This window comes from Tachypleus tridentatus, chromosome 10, assembly GCF_004210375.1.
Source record: "Tachypleus tridentatus isolate NWPU-2018 chromosome 10, ASM421037v1, whole genome shotgun sequence".
NCBI classification, from domain to species: domain Eukaryota; kingdom Metazoa; phylum Arthropoda; class Merostomata; order Xiphosura; family Limulidae; genus Tachypleus; species Tachypleus tridentatus.
In genome coordinates this window covers 107,079,921-107,103,213 of record NC_134834.1, presented here as the reverse complement: position 1 = coordinate 107,103,213, position 23,293 = coordinate 107,079,921, and the positions used below count along the sequence as shown (strand labels likewise).

At 33.2% G+C, this 23,293-nt stretch overlaps 1 protein-coding gene across 7 annotated transcripts in view; it reads left to right on the top strand.

The window, feature by feature from the left end:
* Window positions 1-23,293, top strand: part of LOC143230052 (uncharacterized) — a 110,242-nt gene that overhangs the window by 46,863 nt on the left and 40,086 nt on the right. For 6 of the 7 annotated variants that reach the window (XM_076463048.1, XM_076463047.1, XM_076463041.1 and 3 more), the window contains 6 exons: window positions 5,179-5,574; window positions 6,873-6,990; window positions 7,617-7,784; window positions 9,560-10,323; window positions 12,066-12,413; window positions 21,988-22,158. In XM_076463048.1, coding sequence (XP_076319163.1) covers window positions 5,179-5,574; window positions 6,873-6,990; window positions 7,617-7,784; window positions 9,560-10,323; window positions 12,066-12,413; window positions 21,988-22,158 — 1,965 coding nt within the window. The remainder of the gene's footprint in view (window positions 1-5,178; window positions 5,575-6,872; window positions 6,991-7,616; window positions 7,785-9,559; window positions 10,324-12,065; window positions 12,414-21,987; window positions 22,159-23,293) is intronic. The other variant, XM_076463046.1, reaches the window with a different exon arrangement.

Genomic DNA, 23,293 nt, shown 5'->3' with positions numbered 1-23,293 from the left:
GACATTATGGGTAGAAATTAGATTTGCTTTCTCCAGTGACTTCCTTTATTTTGTTGGCTTCTTTTGAGGCCTCTTTAGATCAACTGCTTCTGGCTCCTGTTCTTTAGTTGGACAATTGAGCATATTCTGTTTTAGGTCTTTTCCTAGTTGCTTTTGAGCCTGTTCCTTCCTTGATGACTGAAAAATCTGAGGGTGAATACCCAGACTCTGATTTCAGAAGAAACCAAGGCATGCTTTATTATCAGAATCGAGAAATCCATTCTCCCTCTAGCTCAATAGATTTTCCATCTTGAGATCTTTTTCAACACTTATTTCATTCGGACTTAACTGGTTCTCATCTGGCTTCATGCTATGAAACAGTCTGACTCTTATTCTTGCTTCCTTCTCCCATTGCATGTGTGGTTCTTTCTCTTTTAGGATTGTGGACATCACTCAAATCTCTCATTTCTTTGGGATGAAAACACATGGTTTCTTCAGTGGTCTCTACATGCCCAATGAATCATGAACAGCAATACACTAGATTCCCCAGTCTCCTAATTCAGGATCAAAGTATTCTATCTTAAGTGGTGGTTAGATTGAAACAATGCTATGATAACTGTTCCTCTGCCATTACCTTGTACAAAGATCCATCTCTTCACAGATGCTTTGCTTCAGGGATAGGCTGTGTGTGTCTCAATGATCAGGAATTCCAAGGCCTATGGTCAGAGAATAAAGCATCCCTACACAGCAGTGTTTTAGAAATTCTTGCTGTTCTAAGGGTGATATCTCAAGGACCACACTTATTGAGGAGAAATGTCATAATGCTTTACTCCTACAATTCCATGGTGATATCTTACATTTTCCATCAAGGGGGCACTTGGTCCACATCTCTTTGATTTCAAACATTGTATCTTCTTTATTGGGCCTACTCTCATCATATCATCCGAGTAGCTTGTCATGTTCTGGGGATGATGAATTTGGTGGCAGATCAACTGTTTCAACCATTCCAGATTCTCTGAACAGAATGACTTATGCATCATAAAATTTTCCATTGGATTTGATCTCAGTTCAGGACATTGATGATTAGAACACTCACCTACCAGCATTTTGGTCTTCAATAGCTCACCCTGAGGATTGGCAATAGCTGCATTCAGTTTGTAGTGGATGGGGTTGCACCTCTATGTCTTCTCACCTGTTCATTTGTTATCCATAGTCCTAGCTGTGATTTGTTTAACCCCTTGTCGTGTTCTATTGATAGCATTGGATTGGCAGGCTCAACCCTGATTTCCAATTCTGTTGAGGCAACCATGATTAGACATTGTATACTTAACCATACTAAAGCTCAAGCTTCATGCAGTCCTTCACACACCATTGGGGTTTAACTTCTAAAGTTGCCATGCATCTGTCTTAGTCTCTAATGTATCAGGTCATCCCTTAAGTAATGTCTAATTTTAGGCTCAGAAAAATGTAAAGGATTTCAAATGCTTTTAATGTTATTTAATCAATAATGTATGTTCCATTATTATTATTAATTACTTCCAGCCAATGATTCACAAGCTTCTGAATTCCACTTTTATAAAACTATTGGGGTTTGGAGGAAAAGAAGGTAGGGAGGGTAGTTTTGACATCTTCATGTGTTCCAAGCTCTTTTCCATCAAGATAGTTCTGCAAACTTCAGAATAGATGATAATCATATAGGGCAAGGTCTGGAGAATAAGAAGGATATAGAAGTTTTTCCCTGTCTAGCTCTTCGATCTTTGCAGATGTGATCCTTGCTGTATGAGGCAGTGCATTATTTTGGTGTAACACAACACCTTTATGATTAATCATAGCAGGTCTCTTTTCTTTCAGCACAAATTTCAAACACTCTAACTGCTGACAACAGAAGTCTGATATAATCGTTACATTGAGTGATAGCAACTCAAAGTAGATTGCATCAACAATATCCCACCAAATTCTTAACAAGACTTTCCTGGGGTAGAGGTCCATTTTGGGCTGTGCTTTAACCAGTTTACCTGCACTGAGCCATTGTCTGCAGCTCTTAACATTTTTATAAAATATCCATTTTTCATCTCCAGTCACTAACCTCTCCAAAAAAAAGATGAGTTACATTCATGTGAATGAAGAGAAGTGCAAATGTCCACTCTTGCTCAAAGGTTGGCTTCAAATTATGGGTGACCCATTTTTCAAGTTTTGACACTTTTCAAAGCTGTCGCAGATGACAATTAACTGTTGAATAGGTTTAATTAAGCTTCTGTACTAGTTCTTCAACTGTTACAGCACAATCTTTCATCAAGTACAGCCAGCAGCAAGTCATCATTAAACTCAACAGGACGACCTGAACCTGGTTCATTACTTAAGCTGTAGTCACCTGATCTGAACTTCTGAAACCACATTCGACATTTTCTTTCATTGAAAGACTCTGCATCATAAACACCTTGAATATTTTGTGTAGTTTCTGCTGCACGATTGCCTTTTGTAAACTCATAAAGCATTATATGCCTAATGCCCTCCTCAGACACATCCATCTTCATAAGAGTTTATTTGATTAATGATCCCAAAAAGTGGAGTTGGGTCAGTTTCTTTTATTTGTCTGAAAATTTTTATACACGTCCTACTACATATTTTAGTCATTAAAGCCTTCTACAAAGACAGAAATGATAATACATTGTATTAAATTTTTGGACATTACTTATGGGATGATGTGATAGTTCTATGATTGACATTTATCAATGGAAATAGTATAGATATTGATAGTTGTGTATTGCAAGGAGGTTAACCCCACTTTGTCCAGAAGTGCCAACCATAACTCATTTTTTTGTCCTGCCTATTTTTACAAGGGTTTAGCATTTTCCACAGTCATCTTATATAAGATAGCCTTATCAACTACCTTTAGATACTCAAAGAAACTGAAATTATTTGAGTCCCCAATGCTCTCTGGCTTCCTCAATTCATTTTAAGTCCTTTGTCCCTAAAGGCTATTTCAGTTACCTAAAGGGGATATAAACCATATGAGTATGACCTACTTACATTGTAAGTATGTATGCACCTCTCATGGATGTTCTTTATAGAAATGAAACTACTTGATGAAATAATTTTAAATTTGTCTTGCATGATCCTAAGATTATGTAGTTTAGAAAAGGAAAACATTTAATTTTGTTTTATTTCTACTATTTATAATAAAATTATTGTTGTATGAATTCAGAATCAGAATAGTTCAAAGGCAATGTGATTTTCATTTAAGAAATGGAAATACACATATATTTTAAATGTTTATAGATTGTTTTGTTATCTTTTTACTCATGTAATAATTATTACAGGGTAGAGGTTGTCCACAAACTATTTCACTAATGCTTCCACATGTGAATGATGCCATCTTACTTTGACATTTCCACAAGTCAAACTACATCAAGTTAAATATATACAACCATAAAATTTTCAAGTATGCATTTGTAAACACATATAATACATAAGTAATTAAAATATAAACCTAAAACCAATTCAACTCTTTAGATAATACATATAAAGTGAGAAAAACTTGCTAAAAACTAGGTACACCTCAAGAAAACATTGGACTAAGCTTCTTTCCTGTCTCATACTACAAATCCATATAATGGTTGAGGTTTCCTCAGGCTATAACTGAATAGTGCAAAATTACCTCTTTTTACTGGTTGTAAGCACATCATTTAATTTCAAACTATCACCTAGTATCACAGTTTTGGCTTTGCAAGTGGACATGGCTGACCTTTAGCTTAGAAATATTAGAATGTAAAAACACATCATCAAGAAATTCTTGGAAAATTTCCAGGCACTAAAGAAAAACAGGTGGAATGTCAGTATGACCTTGTATACCAACAGTCTTTAGTCTGTTCTCACAGTATTATATATAGTAGCTCGTAAAGTTTAGACTTGTAACCACAGTGAATCATTTGACAACAAAACCTGTAGTTTTAATTGATGTTTTAAATGTTTCCTTTTGATAAAGAGGAATAAAATTTAGATAATATAAAATTTTAAGAAAGTTATAATGTATTTGATAATAGCAATTTGATTAAAATACATTCATATTAAAGTAGTTTAATTTAATTTTGAATGTAACTCAGTAAACATATACAGAAGGGGTTTAAAACGGCTATATTAACATAAAGTGGTATTTCACACTTTTTCTTGACATCTGTTTGAGCCCTTTGCCTCATGTACCATGTGACTCCTTTCCCTTAAAGTTTATTTTTTGTTGCTGATGGGCTTTGGATATCACCATCAGAGTTGTTTGTGTTGCATGTGCCCAGGATGCTTTACAATTCTACCTATATCCTCCTGTACCATGACAGGTCCTTCTCACCTAAGATACTGATAGTCAGGAAAGGTGATAAAACCCTTTCCCTTATTCATCTGACTTCTATTTTTCACCTCTATGACTGATTGGATCCCAGTTGTTTGTTATATCCAGTGAGAACCTTGAAGTGCCATGTTGCTTACAATTACACAGTTTGAGGTACCAGACAATGAATTTTTATTTATTGTGATCCTTTAGTTTCCTGGGATTTATTCCTGATTAACTTGAAGAGGTGGTTACAAAAATTAATCCATATCAGTTATTCTGGTTATTTTGAAGACTTCTGTGAGTCACGTATCATTAGGTTCATCACATTTCTATGTGCTTAGTAGCCTGGTTGAATTGCCAGCTGGATGATGATATGTGGGCTGGTATGTGGACCTCCTTCAGTACTTTTATGTCGCACTATATGCATGATCTGGAAGTATCTTCCTCTTGAGTTTTTCAACTACCCCTTATAGCTATCTTATTCACATCCACAAGATTATAAAGAGGGGGAGTATTTTCATTACAAATCTTGTCTATTCATTACTTTCAGGGAACCTTACCTCTTTTCACAGGATCCCACTCTGTGGCAAGTATTGCTAAGTTATAATGTGCTTTTATCAAACCAAATCTGCACTAGTAAATATTTACATAATATACTTCATGTAGGTTGGAACAGGCTCTGTAGAAGTGAGCTGTTCCATTTGACCATCTAGAAGCACACCAGGTGGAGTTACTGTACTATGCTGTTTTCAGTTCTTGAGGAGCAAAATGTTTTTTATGTTTATTTGATAGAATGTACCATGCCCATGTTTATGTGACAACTAAAATGTACAAAATGTGTTAACAGTTTTATTTTACTTTTCTATGTTTTTCAGAAATATGAACAAAATGGAATGAATAGCCAGTGTTTTAAACACAACAGAGATGATTATTTTAATGATGAAACATCCAGTGCAACATATATGCAGTTGCAAGAAGAAAATATTTTATGCAGTGGAGTTGAAAATTCAGAAAGTAGCAAAGCATTTTGTTCAACTGAAACAGGAGACAGCGACAGTGGTTCCTTTGTTATCATGAATTCTGTAAAGGACAGTCACGCTAAATGTAATGTGTTTGGTAATGTTAGCCCAGACAATAGCAATGTTGTGGAGAAATGTCCTTCAGAACACAATACGGAACGTGCTGATGATAGTTTGGAATTCACAACGGGAACAGAACTGCTAGAGGAATTCAGTTCAAGTCAACTGGTCACAAGGAATGATCAACATAAGGTAAGGGTTAAGTTCTATGTATTCAGCCAAGGTAAAACTTAACCAATAAGTGCAGGAGTTCACTTGAGAAGAAAAGGGAAGTTAAAATGTTAAATATTCTAATATTATGTTTATTTTCTGTCTCATTATGATATATGTTACTTTTAGGTAATTTTCCATTTGTTGTGGTGTAATTTGAGTGTTTGAAAACAAAAAGAAAATCATTTTATAGATGTTTAGTTCAGTATAAAATATCTTTAAAAATATGGAGGCTATTAACTTTGAACAAATAACCTTTAGCAAGGACTATTCAAAACATTGTACTCTTCTAAATGATAACTATGTCCTCTTAATCAGTGATGTCGAGAAAACCCACTTGTAGAGAAATATATATACAAAATGGCTCGTTTGGGTTGAATTCACTCCTCTACGTAAAAAATTTGCTCAACCCAAACGAGTTGTTTTTACATATATGTATATTTCCTCTTAAGAATCTCATCAAAACTCTGTGTTTATAGTTTTTTGTGTACTAAGTTATTAGATTATGTTTTCTATAAGAAGTTTTAATTTTTTATATGTATATTTCATGTGTAGTTTGTTTTCAAGTTTAAAAAAACCTATATTTGCTAATATGGTTGATTAAAGTAATTTTTTGTGATGTAACCTTGACTAAAATTGCATTCATGTATATAGACATGCATATCTTTTCTGAACACATTAAGATTGTGTATCATACTTCTTGTAATGAATTCTGCTGTCTTCAAGTTTAATACCCTGATGAAGTCCTGGGTTCAAGTCCTCATTAGGACAGTTTACTTTTCTGTTATTCCTCATCAATACAGTATACATATGTATGAAGTCAAAACATACTATAAAAATAGTGTAAGGCTTTAAAATGAAACATTTCTTGCATCAGTAGCAGTTAAATCTGAATGTAGTTCAGTGTACCTAGTAATAACCAGTTAGAACAAAGGTGCTACCAACAGTGAAACTTCATTCAATATTCAAACTTCAAAACAAATATACAAGGAAAATTCATACAATCTGATACAATTACGAAACACATTTAAAGACGTTCTTAGTGAAATTGTCATGTTAGGATATACCAGATATACTATTAACATTCAAATGATCTTTTGATTACACAGACACAAAAGTAAGTTTGTATTTTCACTTTATTGGTATTACATACACTTGAATAATGTATCATGCAAAACATATTTAATATCTTGAATTATTTGTTAACAAAAAATAGAGTTAATAGTAGTTTGTAAATGTATATGAATTACTTTTTAAACACGTAATGTGTTAAATAACAGTGTGACAGTATTGAATTGAATCTTCATCTCTGGCTGAGAAAAGACAGTGGAGTTAAAGACTTTGGATTCAAAATGAAGGAAAGTGATACCTCATTTACAGTTGAGTCAGTGGATCCTGGTATGTTGAAAAAACTAGTTTTCTAAACTCACATTTTGTATTATTTTTTCAAATGTTTTCTTTCTAAAGTACTTGTTTAAAAATAACCAAGAATTAAAGACTATTTTATTTATCTGTTCAATAACAAATAAAGAAGCAAGTGTTAAAAAACAGTAATCTGAATACAGATTCAAGTTTGTTCTGCCTTATCTGTGAATCTTATAATATATAACACATCCAGTTTTCAATACACAACATTTAAATAAATTTATCATGTAAATTTATTGTACTTCTGCCATCACACAGATAAGAATTTTTGTTTGTTTCTTTGTATAAGATAACAAAACAATGCTGTCTTTTTTTTACTGTAGTAGTTTTTGTTGTGTGTGTGTTAGACAATATAATATGTATGTAAACAATGAGAAAAATAGCTACTTGATGGTAGGAAAAAATACTGCACTGTTTAATATTTTTAGTAACTTGTTTTAATTTATATTTTATTAATCTTGTATTCCTTTTTGTAAAATTGTTTGACTAAAGGAAACTAATGTAGATCATGTTTTAGGATATCATATGGAAGTAAGATGTATATGTAATTTGTTTTTATTACATCTGAAAGTCTTAATGTTTTATTTACTGTTTGGTAGGAAGTGCAAGTGACCTTGCTGGCTTAAGAGTGGGAGACAAAGTGTGGGCTATTAATGGAGAGAAAACTAAAGGAAGAACCCACTCGTCACTAGTATTTGCTATAAAACAATCCATATATACAGGCTTGCTAGAACTTGCTGTTTGGCGACAATTTTCTACTGAGAAAGGTAGGGGTACAAACTCCCATTTAAACATGTTTTGAATGTAACAGTTTGCAATGTTTATGAGAGTGTGCTGAAAAGTTAAGCTATTTTAAAAACACATTCATGACCAAAATATAATGTGAAATTATTGACTGGGTTATTAGAAATGAGTTGTTTCTCTCATGTTTCTGATGCAAAAATCAACAAGTCAAATAGTCATTTCTTATATGTCAAATATTGGCAGGTCAGACACTTGTTTTTCATATGTCAAAAGTTGACAGGTCAATTAGTTGCTTGTATCTTACAAACTCACTATTCAGTTGTTTTTTTTATTCTTGTCAGATATTGAAATATTAGACAATTACTTCTTGTATGTCACAAACTAATGGCTTACAGTGTTGGTTTGTCACAGTTGGACAGGTCAGATAGGTGTAAACTAACAAGTTGAACTATTCTGTCTTATAAATCTTAAACTGACAAGTATAATGCTCAGGATGTAATATTAACTATTCAAGACTTTAGTTTTGGTACTTAAGTAGTTAGAGTATTTATCCAAAAAATTAACAGTTGCCTAAACAACCAGGTTTATTATACTGGTGCTCAGTTAATGATTGTCTCACCACTGAAGGTTTATGAGCATATTTGTGGTCTTATCTGTTAGATAAGTGTACTGCGGACAGGGGGATAACTAAGTTGTGTGGTGGCCTAAAGATGCACGATTGAGTGAATAGCTATAATACTCATATAGTATGACAGTCCTGGATTCACACTTTAGTTAGGACAGATTTATTAATACTTTTATTTTTGACACCTTCAAGAAAACTATGTTATTTACATTTTACGGGTCAAACTGCCATTTTTTATATATTTTTCAATCTGAGATAAGGTTAGTTCAGTCCATGCTTCTCAACTTGGTAAATGGTTTACCCAGGGTTAATAATTTTAGAATTAGGGTGAATTGCAGGTTGAATGAGTATTATCAACTGTACAACATATTCAAGAACTAATAGGTTAGTAGTCTTTATTTATTGTAGTTGTAGTTTCATAAATATATTTATATGTTGTTTGTTTTACGTTGTATTCATTCTAGTTATAGTTTGATATATACATTTGTCATTTATTTTATGTTGTATTCATTCTAGTTGTAGTATTTTATGTATATTTAAATTATCATAAACCATCTAGAAGTTCTAAACCTGGAAAAAAAAAGGTTATTCATAAAAACACCATGTTGTTTATACAATCTTTAAAATCTTGGAAAACATACAACGAAATTAAGGTATTTACTTGGAAAAGGATAATTCTGCTTTATTTATCAAGATTTTCTTCACAGAATTTGTAGCTTTTATATGCATTTTTTTTTATAGTGAAGTAGTTACCTTCTTCCTCTAAGGTTAAAATATTTCATACTATATTTAGAATACTATATATAAAATAATATTTAGAACTAGACCTCTGAAGTGGAATGTCAGCAAAATAATATTTAGAACTAGACCTCTGAAGTGGAATGTCAGCAAAATAATATTTAGAACTAGACCTCTGAAGTGGAATGTCAGCCTTCTCAAGTAAAAATCTTCATCTTATTTATTGATTCCACGACATTCTAACTGTCACACATTATTCAAATGGTTGTACTCACTTTGTGTGTATGAATTATGGTATAATACACTTTTATGAAATACATTGTTTTAATTTTGATATTATGTGTATTATCTTAAATTTTTATCTTTAGTGATACATAGTCTGTGATAATGATTATTTGAAAACTTTAAAACTCTATACTTATTTTGTACTTTCAGAGAGAGAGAAGGAGATAATTGGTGTTCCAGGTTATTCAGAGACGAAGCTGAGCAGAAATGAAGAAAACACCGATAAAATTGATAACAAAGAAGTAGAAATGAATTCTAATAATTCTTTCTCTGAGTTTGAAAATAAAACTCTTAGAACTGGTACCTCTGATTCAAGGGAGCCAGATATTAAAAATAAAACATCTTTTTATGAGACTCAGAGTTGTTTCAAAGTCTCAGGAATAAAAAGTTCTTTAGATGAACAGAGAACAGTAAAGAAACCACCTCCTGTACCTAAGAAACCAAAACACGTAGTGTTACGAAAAAACAGTAGCACGACAGAGCAGACTGAAGTGGAGGAGAACATTGATTATCCAAGAAATGAAAACTCCTGTGTGCAAAAAGAAACATTTATTAATGATTTAAAACAATTAAACATTGAAGTTGTTACTTCATTTATCTCTGAAGCAAACATTGAGCTGGGTGCTTCTGTAGATTGTAAGACCAGTGACCACCAGCAGTCGGAAGATGTGACACAGCCTCAACCTTTAGGAACTTGTGACACAAAGTGGACAACAGAAAGTGTTAAGTGTGAAGTACTTCAAGACCAACAACTCAGTAATAAAGTGCCTTCAATAAGCATTTTGCAAGAACTACAGAACTTGGACTCCATTGGCAAAATTGAAAATACAACAAAGGTATCAAGTGAAAAACCTTTCCATGAAAATAACAGATATTTGGATAAGCCATTCAGCATTGAGACAGTAAAACAACAAGTAAGAGGGGTAATTTTGTAAAAATTTGTTATAGTAGTTATTTTGTTGTTATTATAGTTTCATCAATGAAATGCATTTTTGTAGTTCAGTTTATTGTTTCAGAAAGCAGCTGAATTACAGCTGTCTACAAGTTCTCAACCTGAAACTCTTATCCTTTACCCCCACTTTCTGACTCTTCTTTCCCAAAAGGCTTAACATGATGCATTTGCCTCTTTTCGTATGATATGGTAACACTTGGTGTGTCTTATGCTTCTGTTTTAGGGAACTTGGTGGCCGTACTTGGATTGCCTCTACTATGTGTAAACCTATAAGGTGCTTGGATCTTCACAATTTGGTCCTCTGGTGTACATCACTTATAATAGTTTCCTTTTAAATTCACCAGGAGGTTGCAAATAGACTGTATTTCATGAAATGTACCTGTTTTTTTTATTATGATTATAGTATTTTATTATACCAATTTTTTTTTTTATTGCCAGTATAACATAAACTGTAAGTTTGTTCACATACGAAAATATGATAAGTATGAGTGGAAATATTGATACATACAGCAAAACAAGTAAGGGAATTTGTTCTTGATGTTATTGATGATGATATAGAAAACAAAAGCACTAATGAATACACAGATATCAAACCCAGTAAATTATCATCAGACAATGGTTTTGAAAAAATCCAAAGCCAGAAACATTAAAAACTACATAAAATTTTATAGTGATTATGTATATTTCTCCTAAGGGACACAGTTTTGTACTAAAACTAGTAATTTGATTGTGAATAAATGATAAAATATGCAGATTTGTAGTTTCTTTCTTCAATAAAATATACAGTGAATAAATCAAATATAAATTTTTCATAAGTCATCAAATTTCCATCGTTACTAGGAATGCAAAATGTTTGGTCATGAAAGACAGCTAAGCTGATATTTTATCAAAATAACAAGTGAATGTACTGGCCTGGATGTCTTTCATAAGAAATTAATATGATTATATCTTAATATGTATTTGTTTAAACTAGACAAACAGTTTTGAAAAACTGCATAATCAAAGAGAATTGAATTAAATTGACAATATTTCAAGGAAATACTGTAGTATGAGGCCTGGTATGGCCAAGCACGTAAGGTGTGTGACTTGTAATCCGAGGGTCGTGGATTCGTGCCCGCGTCGTGCCAAACATGCTCGCCCTCCCAGCCGTGGAGGCATTATACTGTGACGGTCAATCCCACTATTCGTGGTACAACAGTAGCCCAAGAGTTGGCAGTGGGTGGTGATGACTAGCTGCCTTCCCTCTAGTCTTACACTACTAAATTAGGGATGGCTCGGTGCAGTGGGCTAACAACCTACTCGCTTAAATACCTGTTGAAGAATCCACAAGCGATTGCGGCCCTATGTTCCTTGATGGAATCTAATGGTGATAACTAACTAATTAACTGTAGTATGAACTGAATATTATAAGATCATAGATCTTACAGTAAGATCGGTTATGGGTATGTGTTAAACAGAATTTGACTAGGCATTAATATCAACATTTCTTCAGTCAAATATCAGTAACTTATACTGAATAAAATTTGTATAACATAACAACACTAAAACTCAAAAATTTCTAAAATAAATATTTAACTAGTTGTTTAAACTGCAGATGTCAAACTGAACTTAACGTTTTTATACTATGATTTCTGTTGGTTTTGGTTCTATTAAAGTTTTGTATGATTCTGGTATAAGAATTATCTTGAAAATTAAATGATACAGTTACAGGGTGAAGCTGATGAAAGGGATGACCTGCCAGTATACAGTCCAGTGAAAGAAGAATTAGGGCTAAGTATAGTATATCAGTCTGATGGTCCACCAGGTGTGCACACCTCTAGTACTACAATACTCCAAGAAGATCTAACTCAGGAAAATACTTTTAATGGAAGAAATATAGAATCTGAGTCACTCTCAGGGGGTGAAACTGAAGTTACCTTCAACCAGGAAGAAGACATGAAAGAAACATTTAATCTAAGCAATGAACTACCAGCATCACCTAGTGACATAACAGAGCAAATGGAAAAATTTGTTTTGGATCAGTTAGAACAAGATGATGTGGAACTCAGAAATGTTAGTATTAGTGTTTTAGCAAGAACTTGTTTATTGAATAAATATTTAAACTGTACTGCAGTTTGTATGTTTCAGTTACTAAACTGATGTCTCTTCTTCCAGTTGGCTGATTAAAATAGGTAAGTCATGGAAATTTCTCTATTATACCATGCTTATATTATTATTTTACACTACATTAATTACTTTGGCTTTATTTATGCAAAATAACTGATGTGTAAGAAAAAACATAGAACTTAAAATATCCACAGTTGAATCATTATGATTAGAGCATAAGACATTTGTTGAACTTTTGGTGCAACACAAAGAAGGTAAGTTGAATTGAGGTTCAACATTATAATGGAAATCCTGATTAATTACATTTTATTCTCAGCTGTAATCAGTATATAGTAATTATAGGATTTTGTTGTATATTAACATTACAGTCTAACAGAGCACATCTATCTCTTTCTTCCTGGTGACTGTATTATTTTATACTAATGCACTAATTCCTTTGGGGGATGAAGACATTTTTCTGGAGGTGCATGAGAAATTTTCCAGAAATTTAAAGAGAAAATAACCCTCTTACCTCAAACTGTAAAGCAATCTTGGTGAGCTACCAAGATATTCCATAGAAATTGATGTTTACTGATTGATGACTTCTCTTGAATTGTTTATTTTGATTTACCTTTTCACTTCTTCACTTTTTGGCAACAAATTATATGTATTAGAGGTATACCACTGCCCTAAAGGTGTGACTAGGGGTCTAATGGATAAAATAGTGTTTTGCAAACAAAAAAGAAGTGTATTTTATTAACCCATTCTGTGATTTTCCAGAAGATAACAAGGGTACCCTCCATGATGTGGATGAACTGTGTTTTGTCATATTTTTTAATTATTTACCTAAATATATTCAAATGTATTCACTTATTATCATGTATTACAATCAGTGTTTGTTAGATGGCATTGAAAATGCTTTTCATGCTGATCTCTATAAGATTTATTCTGAATCATGTATCATAAACACTGGAAAAAAGCATTCCACTTTTTTACCATAGTTTTATTACAGTAATATATATCAGGTATATAAGTTCATGTACTTATCGAGTATGTTTTGTGCTGAAGTACAACAACAGTTTATAAAAAAAAATTTTTTGTCTGATATCATGCATTACCTCCTCTCACATAAAAAACTATTCTCTTTCACTGCTGCCCTCTATGTGCAAAATAATTATTTTATTCATGCCACAAGCCTTTTTTCTCCTCTCAGTTGGAATTGACAGATTCTGATTAGTTTTTCATGCAAATCATGTGACAACCCGCCATCCATAAAAGTGTGATTTGCACTCTTGATGCATGTAACTCCCTCTATTCAATTCTACCAAACTATCACTTCTGATTTGACATCACTTGTGTTCTAATATTCAGTTTGTCCTTCATCAAGTGTTTTATTATTTTTCTATATCTGTTCATTTTTCAACAAGTTTTTCTGTATTTTACAATAGTAATATTTGTAACTGGAGTTATACCAAAATAGATTTTTTTTTATATTTCTACCTGGTTTCAGAACTTATTTTATTACAAAAGCTTTATTCTTTCTTTCAACACAGTTGTGTTTTGTTATTCGTTTTGCATTATGGATTCTTTATTACTACTACTGAGATTATATATTCTATTATTACATTCACACAGGCTTCAAGTCAAAGTCATTTGAAGATATTTCAGCTTTACTTTCTTTGGAGACTGATTGTCCTTTGAATTGAGTTTCATTAGGCCTTACCTTGAGTTTAGGGGCCTGCACATTTGAAATACAGTCTGCCAACTTTGGAAAAGCAAGACTTTATACTCTTATTGTTTTAACAAGACTTTACAACTGTTATTGTTTTTATATACTTTTACTGTTAAAATTATTTTCTGTCTTTGTTTGAGTTCCATAACATAAGTTTCTTTAGATTGGTTAATACTCATAGTTGAGTTTAGATTAGCCATTAGTCTTGGTTTATTTTTTCCTACTATACCCTTCACTTACCATTGATTTTGTTATTTTAGGATTACTTGTCATTCATTGTACTAGTATATCATTAATTTCTTCCATATATCACATCTTATATATAGGTTATTGTTACTACACACTTCCTTAATATTGTACTTTTGTTGTCAACATTTTCTGTTAATATTTCATGATATTTATTGTTCACTGAAGTATCACAAGTGTTGTTTTTTCAGTTTACCTGTATTTCTAGTTCAGGGTTAACTCTCTAAACACAGTCTCAGTCAATATGATCAACCATGTGATCTCTTTGTAGACATTCAAAGTCTTCATACATTTGATACTTCTAACTTTTAATATAATGTATTCAGGTTTACTGCATCCTCTCCCTCTTCTGGGCTATTTTTCTCCTATGATGCTCATCTCCAAAGGTGGGGAGTGTGGTTCTGTCAGTAGGAGACTTCAGTATAATGGTCTTTAGTTGATAGGTCTTATCTTCTTTGCATCCAGACACTTCTATCAGTACACATTGCTTTAGTTTACACTATTCATTGTTGTCTAGTTCAACCAATCCTGTTTAATTTCAACTTCTTGGCTGTAGGAGCTTACATCGCTCACCAAAGGAACACTCCTTTTTTTAACCCACACATTTTACACATGTCTCCTGGAGGATTGTGTTCTGGGTGCTTTGTCCTTACTGATAATTGAATTTCCAATTCTGACACTTTCTTCCATGGAGTGATCTGTCAGTCTTTCTAAAGTTTCTGGTGGCTGTACCTCCTGAGGGGTACTGTTTCATGTGAAGGTTTGGAACCTTTTTTTTTCTTGCCATTCAATTATCTCTTCTACTTTCTGGACTCTAGTTAATCATCTTCTTGCCTTGACTGTTGTCAAGTTCAGACAGGCTCACATTAGTGTTTTTCTCATTCTGTTAGTCTTTTTTCCCTCAAATTTTGAGCATCCATGCACTTTGATTTGGGCCTTATTGACTAATGTTTCCTGGATAGCATTACTTTGATTTTTTTCTGCTGTTTTGCCCAAGTTTGTTAATCTTATTCTGGATTGATTTTATTAACTTACATTTCAGTGGATCATGTAGTATATTTCTTCTAACATTTTCATTTCTTATCATCTTCCATTTTTCTTCTCACTGGGATCTGGATGACCTTCTTGTTTCCATATCTTTTATGGTTTGCTTCCTTGTTTTTAATGCTTCTTTCCATGTTTCTTCCCCTTCTCCACTTCATTTCAAACCATACTCACCCATGGGCTATATGGGTAAAGCAGAAGATAGGTGTCCATTCCTGCCTTGCTTTAGATTGAATAAATCTGGCTTACACTACTTGTCAAATGGTCACCAATTACAGTCTCTGATGTGAATGTTCCTCCAGACTATCCACCATGTTCCCCCTCCCCATTTTTTCAGTGGAGTAAGAGAATCTTTACCATTTTCTAGTTCCAAGATGCTGGTTTAGTGGACTGTGGAGGTATCATTCTAAATAAAGAGATATACAATATAAACAATAAAGACTTCATTCTTTTCTGTATGTTGTATTTTTGAAGTGTGCCATCATAATGATTGGGGTTCCTCATCTTACTTCCACATGGAAGTCTGATCCTGGTAGATAAGTTTTGGATTTATAGCTAAACCAATCAACATATTGTTGACATTATGTTGTGCTGATTTAAAGTCCCTAATCCTACCCTTGCATAGATGTCAGTTCGTAGCAGTTGAGTTTTGGACTTAGAGCTGAACCAATAGACATGATGTACTCATGCTTGTAGTGTCCTGGCATAAATGTGATTCACTCTTTCAACTGCCATCTCTCATCCTGCCCCAGCAGTTGAGTTTTGGATTTAGAGCTGAAACAATCAATATAAATCCTCACACATGTTCAGAGTATCCCTTGTCCCTCCCTCAATTTACCTCATACTTATCCCCATGTTATGGGTCACTGTGGATACACTTGTTTACTGCTTTGCTTCTTACTCTTGCATTACCCCTTGATGTCTTTATGCCAAAGATATCATTATGTTTAAGGTTGTTGTGGTCTGTTTGAGTGGGATATATATATATATACTAGCAATGGGGGTCAAAATATTTCATGAAAAATGTATTTAAAGCTTTAATTTTAAAGCCATTGATGTAAGAACAATAATACTTTTAAATTTTAAAAAAATATTAAATAATAAAAAAGTTATGACAAAAAGAGTGTCGTGTTCACAGATAGGATTTGAGAACAGATTAGTATAGATAATTCAGGCTTATCTCGCGGCCGCACGTTTTTTTCGAATGTAGACTTTCTGTGATTCTTTGTTTATGTTTTTGTCGAGATATGCAGAAACAACAAACATTCACGTGATCGCATATCTGTGCTCTGATTGGTTAACATCAATTCAGGTCAACACGTTCCGGTTTTCTTCGCGGCAAAACAACACAAAGAGGGGTTGATCTGAAAAATTGCGCTCCATGCGCCACGATCAGCCGCACAACTTATTCCAGTGATCGGCGTTTTTATCGGTTGCCTGTTCATATAGTACGCACGCAACAAATAATTTCTTTAGTTATAAGCAACAATAAACATTTGTAGATTAAATTTAAACCAAACACATATATCTGAAAGTCACAACATGGTCGTAAAACGAACTTTCATTTAGACACCAAGTTCAGCGTATTTGCAGCAGGCTAGCATTAAAGTGGTCGTACATCGCGTGCGCGGCCGCCAGCGTTGCTATATATACTCTTCAAAAAAAGAAATGCAAAAGGGATATATTTTTTTTATTTTAAATAGAAATATATGTAATAACGTTACAAGATCAGAGTATGTGATGTTACACGTGTTAAGGCACTGACTGTCAGACCAAAATGACAATAAAAGTTGTGCACTTTGAAAACGGAGGAAAACATCGGATTTTTCGCCAAAACGCATTCGTGTCCAATAAATTTGTTTGAGAGATCTGCAAGTGCAACATGTGCAAAATCCCTATAAAAGTGACGGGTTCTCGGTTTCCATAGCTCAGTGTTAAGCCACCGACACGCAATACAGTTACGCCAAGACTGACTGAAGCAAAACGCAACAACGCCATTGGTCGCTTGAAAGTAGGCGAATCTCGATCAGATGTTGCCAGAGCTGTGAATGTCCACCTAAGCACCATCACAAGGCTATGTAATCGTCACCAACTACATGGATCAACTTGTGACAGTCCACGATCTGGCAGACCTCGTGTGACCACGCCTGCACAAGATCGCTACACCCGGTTACGTCACCTTTGGGATAGGACCACCACTGCGACGTCTACTGCCTCATCTATACTAGGGCTGCGTAGGATTTCCGATCAGACCGTACGCAACCGTCTACGAGATTCTTAGGCCCCATGTGCAACCCATCATGGTGAACGTCAACATGACAACGCCCGTCCTCACACAGCCCGACTCACCACTGTCTTCTTGAGACACCACAACATCAATGTTCTTCCCTGGCCCTCCAGATCACAAGATTTAAAGCCCATCGAACATCTTTGGGACGAATTTGACTGACGTCTGCGACGGCGACAACCTCAACCGCAGACTCTACTTCAGCTTGCAGCAGCTTTGCAGGCTGAATGGACAGCCATTCCACAGGATGTGATTCGTCATCTCATCGCTTCCATGGGCAGGAGATGCCAAGCAGTTATTGATGCTCACGGGGGGCATACTTGTTATTGACGTTGAGTGACGTTAAACTTCAACTAGTGAGCATGGACTTCGCCTTTGCAGACTTTGGATGTTCAGCAGTGAATGTGCAAAGTTTCACACATGTCATACAGAACTACCCAGAATAAACTTGTTAACTATTTGTCTCAAATTTTGCTTTTGCTTTTCTTTTTTTGAAGAGTATATATATATATATATATATATTTGATTCTGCTCATGTGTGCCCTATTCACAGATTGGTGGTGGGATATCTCTTTCTGGTCAGCTTAACTTGAGATGAAGAGGTTATAATCCTTTTCCCTACCCCTACATAGATGCCAATACCAAATAGCCAGGTTTTGAATTGTAGTCGACTTAAATGGATATTGCTTCCCAGTAGCATGGGCTTTGGATGTAGGACCACATTCTGTTTATGTTACCCATTTTTATATTTTCTGGAATTGAGTTGCTTAAATATTGCATGGTTCACATCATTATCCAGTCATAGTTTTCTTCCACTTGGATGTGCTTCTGTGTTTTTCTTCCTGTATGTTCAACATCTTTTTACAATTGGCAGAGAGTATCCTTGTTCATCAAGAGTATGTGAAACTCATCATCAGTGGAGAGTTGTTACATGATGATTTGCAAAAGAGATTCATTAGAATCAATCAATTCCAGTTGAGGGGAGATTAGAGGTTTATGGCATGCTATAAGAATTTTTGCACATAGAGGGCAGCACTGAAAATGATTATTTATGTAAGGGAGGCAAGTACTCATTGGAAATACATTTTTGATATAGGAAAAATTATAACTTCATTAATATATAAATATAGGCTAACAAAAAGTGAAATATAAAACCTAACTTTTTTTTAAAATTTTATTTCCAAAATACTTCTGATACAAAAGGGTTAACAAAAAAATCTTACCCTCAGTTTTAAACTCCTCAACAAACCAACAACAGTCACAGTTAATTAAACGACAAATAAAATATTATCCTTAATTCCTCAAGGATAAGTTTAAATTTGTCATTTTCACCTTGCACCGTTTATGACATTACAGGTGTTTAAAAAATGACAAATGTTAGTTAAAAAATGTAGTATTTAATTGTACTAAGTTTTCTAAAGGAAAAATTGAGAAAATTCAAACTTCCAAAACTAAGGAAAATATGTGTGTTAACTTCATTTATCGTCTTACTTTAAAAAACATTGTTTCACCACACTTTGTTCACATCCAGGTTTTTCACCATCATGTCTAACTCCAAAATACTAGATTACAGCATTTTTTAAGGTGTAGAATTATCATTAGAGATGAAATGGTTACAAACTGTTATATTTTGGTTTTACCCTATATGGAAAAAGTACTGTTGTAAACTTGGGTTTTTTGGATAACTACCACAGTATGACTGTATCATATAGTACACATGGATTAGGTATATTGTAGTCATATTTTAGTGTAATATGCTTTACTACAGATAAACTACAGTATGATATAGTGGGATTGTAATGTGGTACATGTGGACTATGGTATATTACTGTCATACTGTAGTACAAAGTATTGTATTCCACTATGTTTTACTACAAATAAACTACAGTATGATATAGTGGGATTGTAATGTGGTACATGTGGACTATGGTATATTATTGTCATACTGTGGTACAAAGTATTGTATTTCACTATACTTTACTACAGATAAACTATAGTATGATATAGTGGGATTGTAATGTGGTACATGTGGACTATGGTATATTACTGTCATACTGTGGTACAAAGCATTGTATTTCACTATACTTTACTACAGATAAACTACAGTATGATATAGTGGGATTGTAATGTGGTACATGTGGACTATGGTATATTACTGTCATACTGTAGTACAAAGTATTGTATTCCACTATACTTTACTACAGATAAACTACAGTATGATATAGTGGGATTGTAATGTGGTACATGTGGACTATGGTATATTACTGTCATACTGTAGTATAAAGTATTGTATTTCACTATACTTTACTACAGATAAACTACAGTATGATATAGTGGGATTGTAATGTGGTACATGTGGACTATGGTATATTACTGTCATACTGTAGTACAAAGTATTGTATTCCACTATGTTTTACTACAAATAAACTACAGTATGATATAGTGGGATTGTAATGTGGTACATGTGGACTATGGTATATTACTGTCATACTGTAGTACAAAGTATTGTATTTCACTACACTTTACTACAAATATGCTGTGGTATATTTTAATACTTTTTTATATATAAGGATAAGATCTGAAATCTTCACTGCATGAATATTTTAGTCAAGTTTTTTATCAATATTAAAACTTGAATTACTGTATTTATCTGGAAAACAACTTGTTAATTACCAAACAATACAAACACAAAAAAAATATTTGTGAAAAACTGTAGTAAATGGAACAAACTATCAGACAATTTGAAAATTGATAAATTAGTTTTGACACATTCATGCATCCTTTTCAGTCTAATTCTTTTCTGTCAGGAAAATTGGTTAGAAATGAATATGTGAGCCTGGAACATTGAATTCTTTTAATGATATAGTTCAGGAAACTATTTAGCTTGAAATGACCTTTGTAAGTGTAGAAATTAAGCAGGTCTGTGAGCAACCTTTAATGATTATACAGTTATCTGCTTTGTATAAAATTCTTGTTGATTTACAATTGATTTGATGGTCAGAATTTCTTGTATCAACAAAATAAGAGTTGTTTGTTTTCTATATTTAATGTTCTCTTTATGTTAGAAACTTATGCGGAGAAAACATATCTTTTAGACTGTGATACCAAGTAATTTATCTCATGTTGTCCTGCATGGAAATATTCAGTGTTTTAACGTTTTTATCAGTAGGATTAGTTTTTTATGCAGATGTGTTCCTTCTTAGTTATCGTGTGCAACAAAAACTAGTTTAAAATATTTGTTTGTATTATTTAAATGAATTCCCTTAAAAAGTAGACACTGTTTTATAAAAAAACATAAAAATTAATACATCAACTTAAGAGTGTTTTCACTTCATACATGTGATATGAAAATGTATATCAGGTCAACAGCCTTCCTCTGGACTCTGCAATAAGTGGCTTTATCATTTCAGGAAATATTTAAACTTTAGTTGATTAGTTATAACTTGTTTGTAGATGTCATTTATTTTTATTTTTTGAACTTAAGATTTCAGCTTCTATTCACTTTTAAAGTCTTGAAATTTCTTTAATCATTTATCACATAGAATGTGCTCTTGCAGTGGTTTTCAAACTTTGTTAGATAGTGCCCCATCTTTCCTCTTATCTGTGGTACTTAGTGCCATCATCTTTACCCACACATGTACATTAACTAGTAAAAACAATCCAGTATGTCATTCTCACTAAATGTTGAAAATTATAGTTTAAATACATTAAAATGTAAGTAATGTATATTTTATTTGGGACGCTTTTCATCTATTAGTGAGAAGGGTGTAACCATTTATTAGAGCACAGCTCAACAAACCTGTTTGGAAGTATACCATAATGTACATTTTATATGAGTTACTGTTTACCTGTTAATGAGGGTTTATTGGAGTTGGCCAGTGTCATCCAGAAATGTTATAAGTCTCTCACAACATTATTTGAATAGGGATGTCATCCAGTAATATGTGAGCTACAAAGGTACCAGTTACACGCACAAGTGTTTTACTTTATACTGGCATTTATACTGGTTTGTTGTAGTTTGTGTAAACCTTCCCTCCATCCCAGGATACATTTCATGCACCTCTTTGAGGAGTACCCTACCAGTTTGAGAACAACTGTACGATTATATGTAATTTGGAAATAATAACAGTTATTTCAGTTTCAAAAATATCAAACATTTATTCTTGAAAACATATGTACCAAAAACTAGATGGACTAATGTTTAATGTACAGATTTCTGTTTTTCTTTCCAGATTTTAAAAAATACAGCAGTAGAGCCACAAGACCAGCTTGAATTAGATGTTCAAGAGTTTGACAGCTTACTTCTTGACGAGATAGATATATCACCTTGTTTTGTAGAACCGCCAAAAGAGAAGCCTCCTCCTCCTCCAATTGACTCTGAACTGTTGGATACTGATGTCCATGTGAGTTTAGTAATTTACAAGTGTAGAACTCAGAACACTATGAATATATTAGATGGTTGGAGAGAGATAAAGCTTTTATATGAATACATACACATCTAACACCACTAATAATTAAAGTGCTATTATGGGGCACGGTTGAAAGAACAATTCTGAAAAGTTGAATATCTATGAATCTGACTTACTAACTAACTCATGAGCCCACAGCAGTATTACCATAATAACATGAATTCCACAAAATTAAGAAGTTATGTTTATTCTGATATCTTACCTCTTCTAACAAAATAACTTTTGAATAGCTCTGCCCTCTATTGGCACAAATTTTCAATGCATGCAGCAGCTTTCCACCAATAGGATTGTGACACCACTTCTTTCATAACCAATAAACACAATTCATGATGGTCCTTACAAAGCCTAATACTTCCCTGAAAACATACAGTAAGATCTGTAAGAGTCCATCTTCTAAAATAAGTAAGGTAACTTATGAGACGAGCTGGTCTTCACTTCTGTATCGATAACAATACATTATTACAAGTGACAGTGATAATTCATCGTGACAACTTTTACAAAGTCTGTAGTCTTTGCTTCATTGCTTCTAATAAACTTAGCAATGAAGAGCACAGCTAATAAACACCTCATTAAGACATTTCTGTCATAATTTTCAATATCATGGCACAACAAAGTAAAACAAGCAATTCAGAACAATCACACAAGTCAAAGACAATTAGTTACCTTTTTATGAGACATTTACATTTTCTCTATTAATGTTTGTAAGATCAATGCATGCTACAGGTAAAACATACGATCTATTATAGTTATCCTACAGATGCAACAAATGTAACTCCTGGTAGATATCATGTGAGAAAATAAATTAAATATCTTAGGATGAGATATGCTAGTGGATTAGCATTTCTTGAAGCTAGTTTCACTTCATAAGATCATATCTAAGCTGTTTTTTTGTAGTTACTGTCGTAAATTTTATCTTTGAAAATAATTCACAGTATAGTCCATTTAACCATAATAAGCTTATCTCTTTCCTAATATTTCTACAACTTGTAGGCCTAAGTTTGTAAATAACATTCAGATGGAATACATCACTAATGTGCTATAATATATAATAACATAGCAGTATAAACTT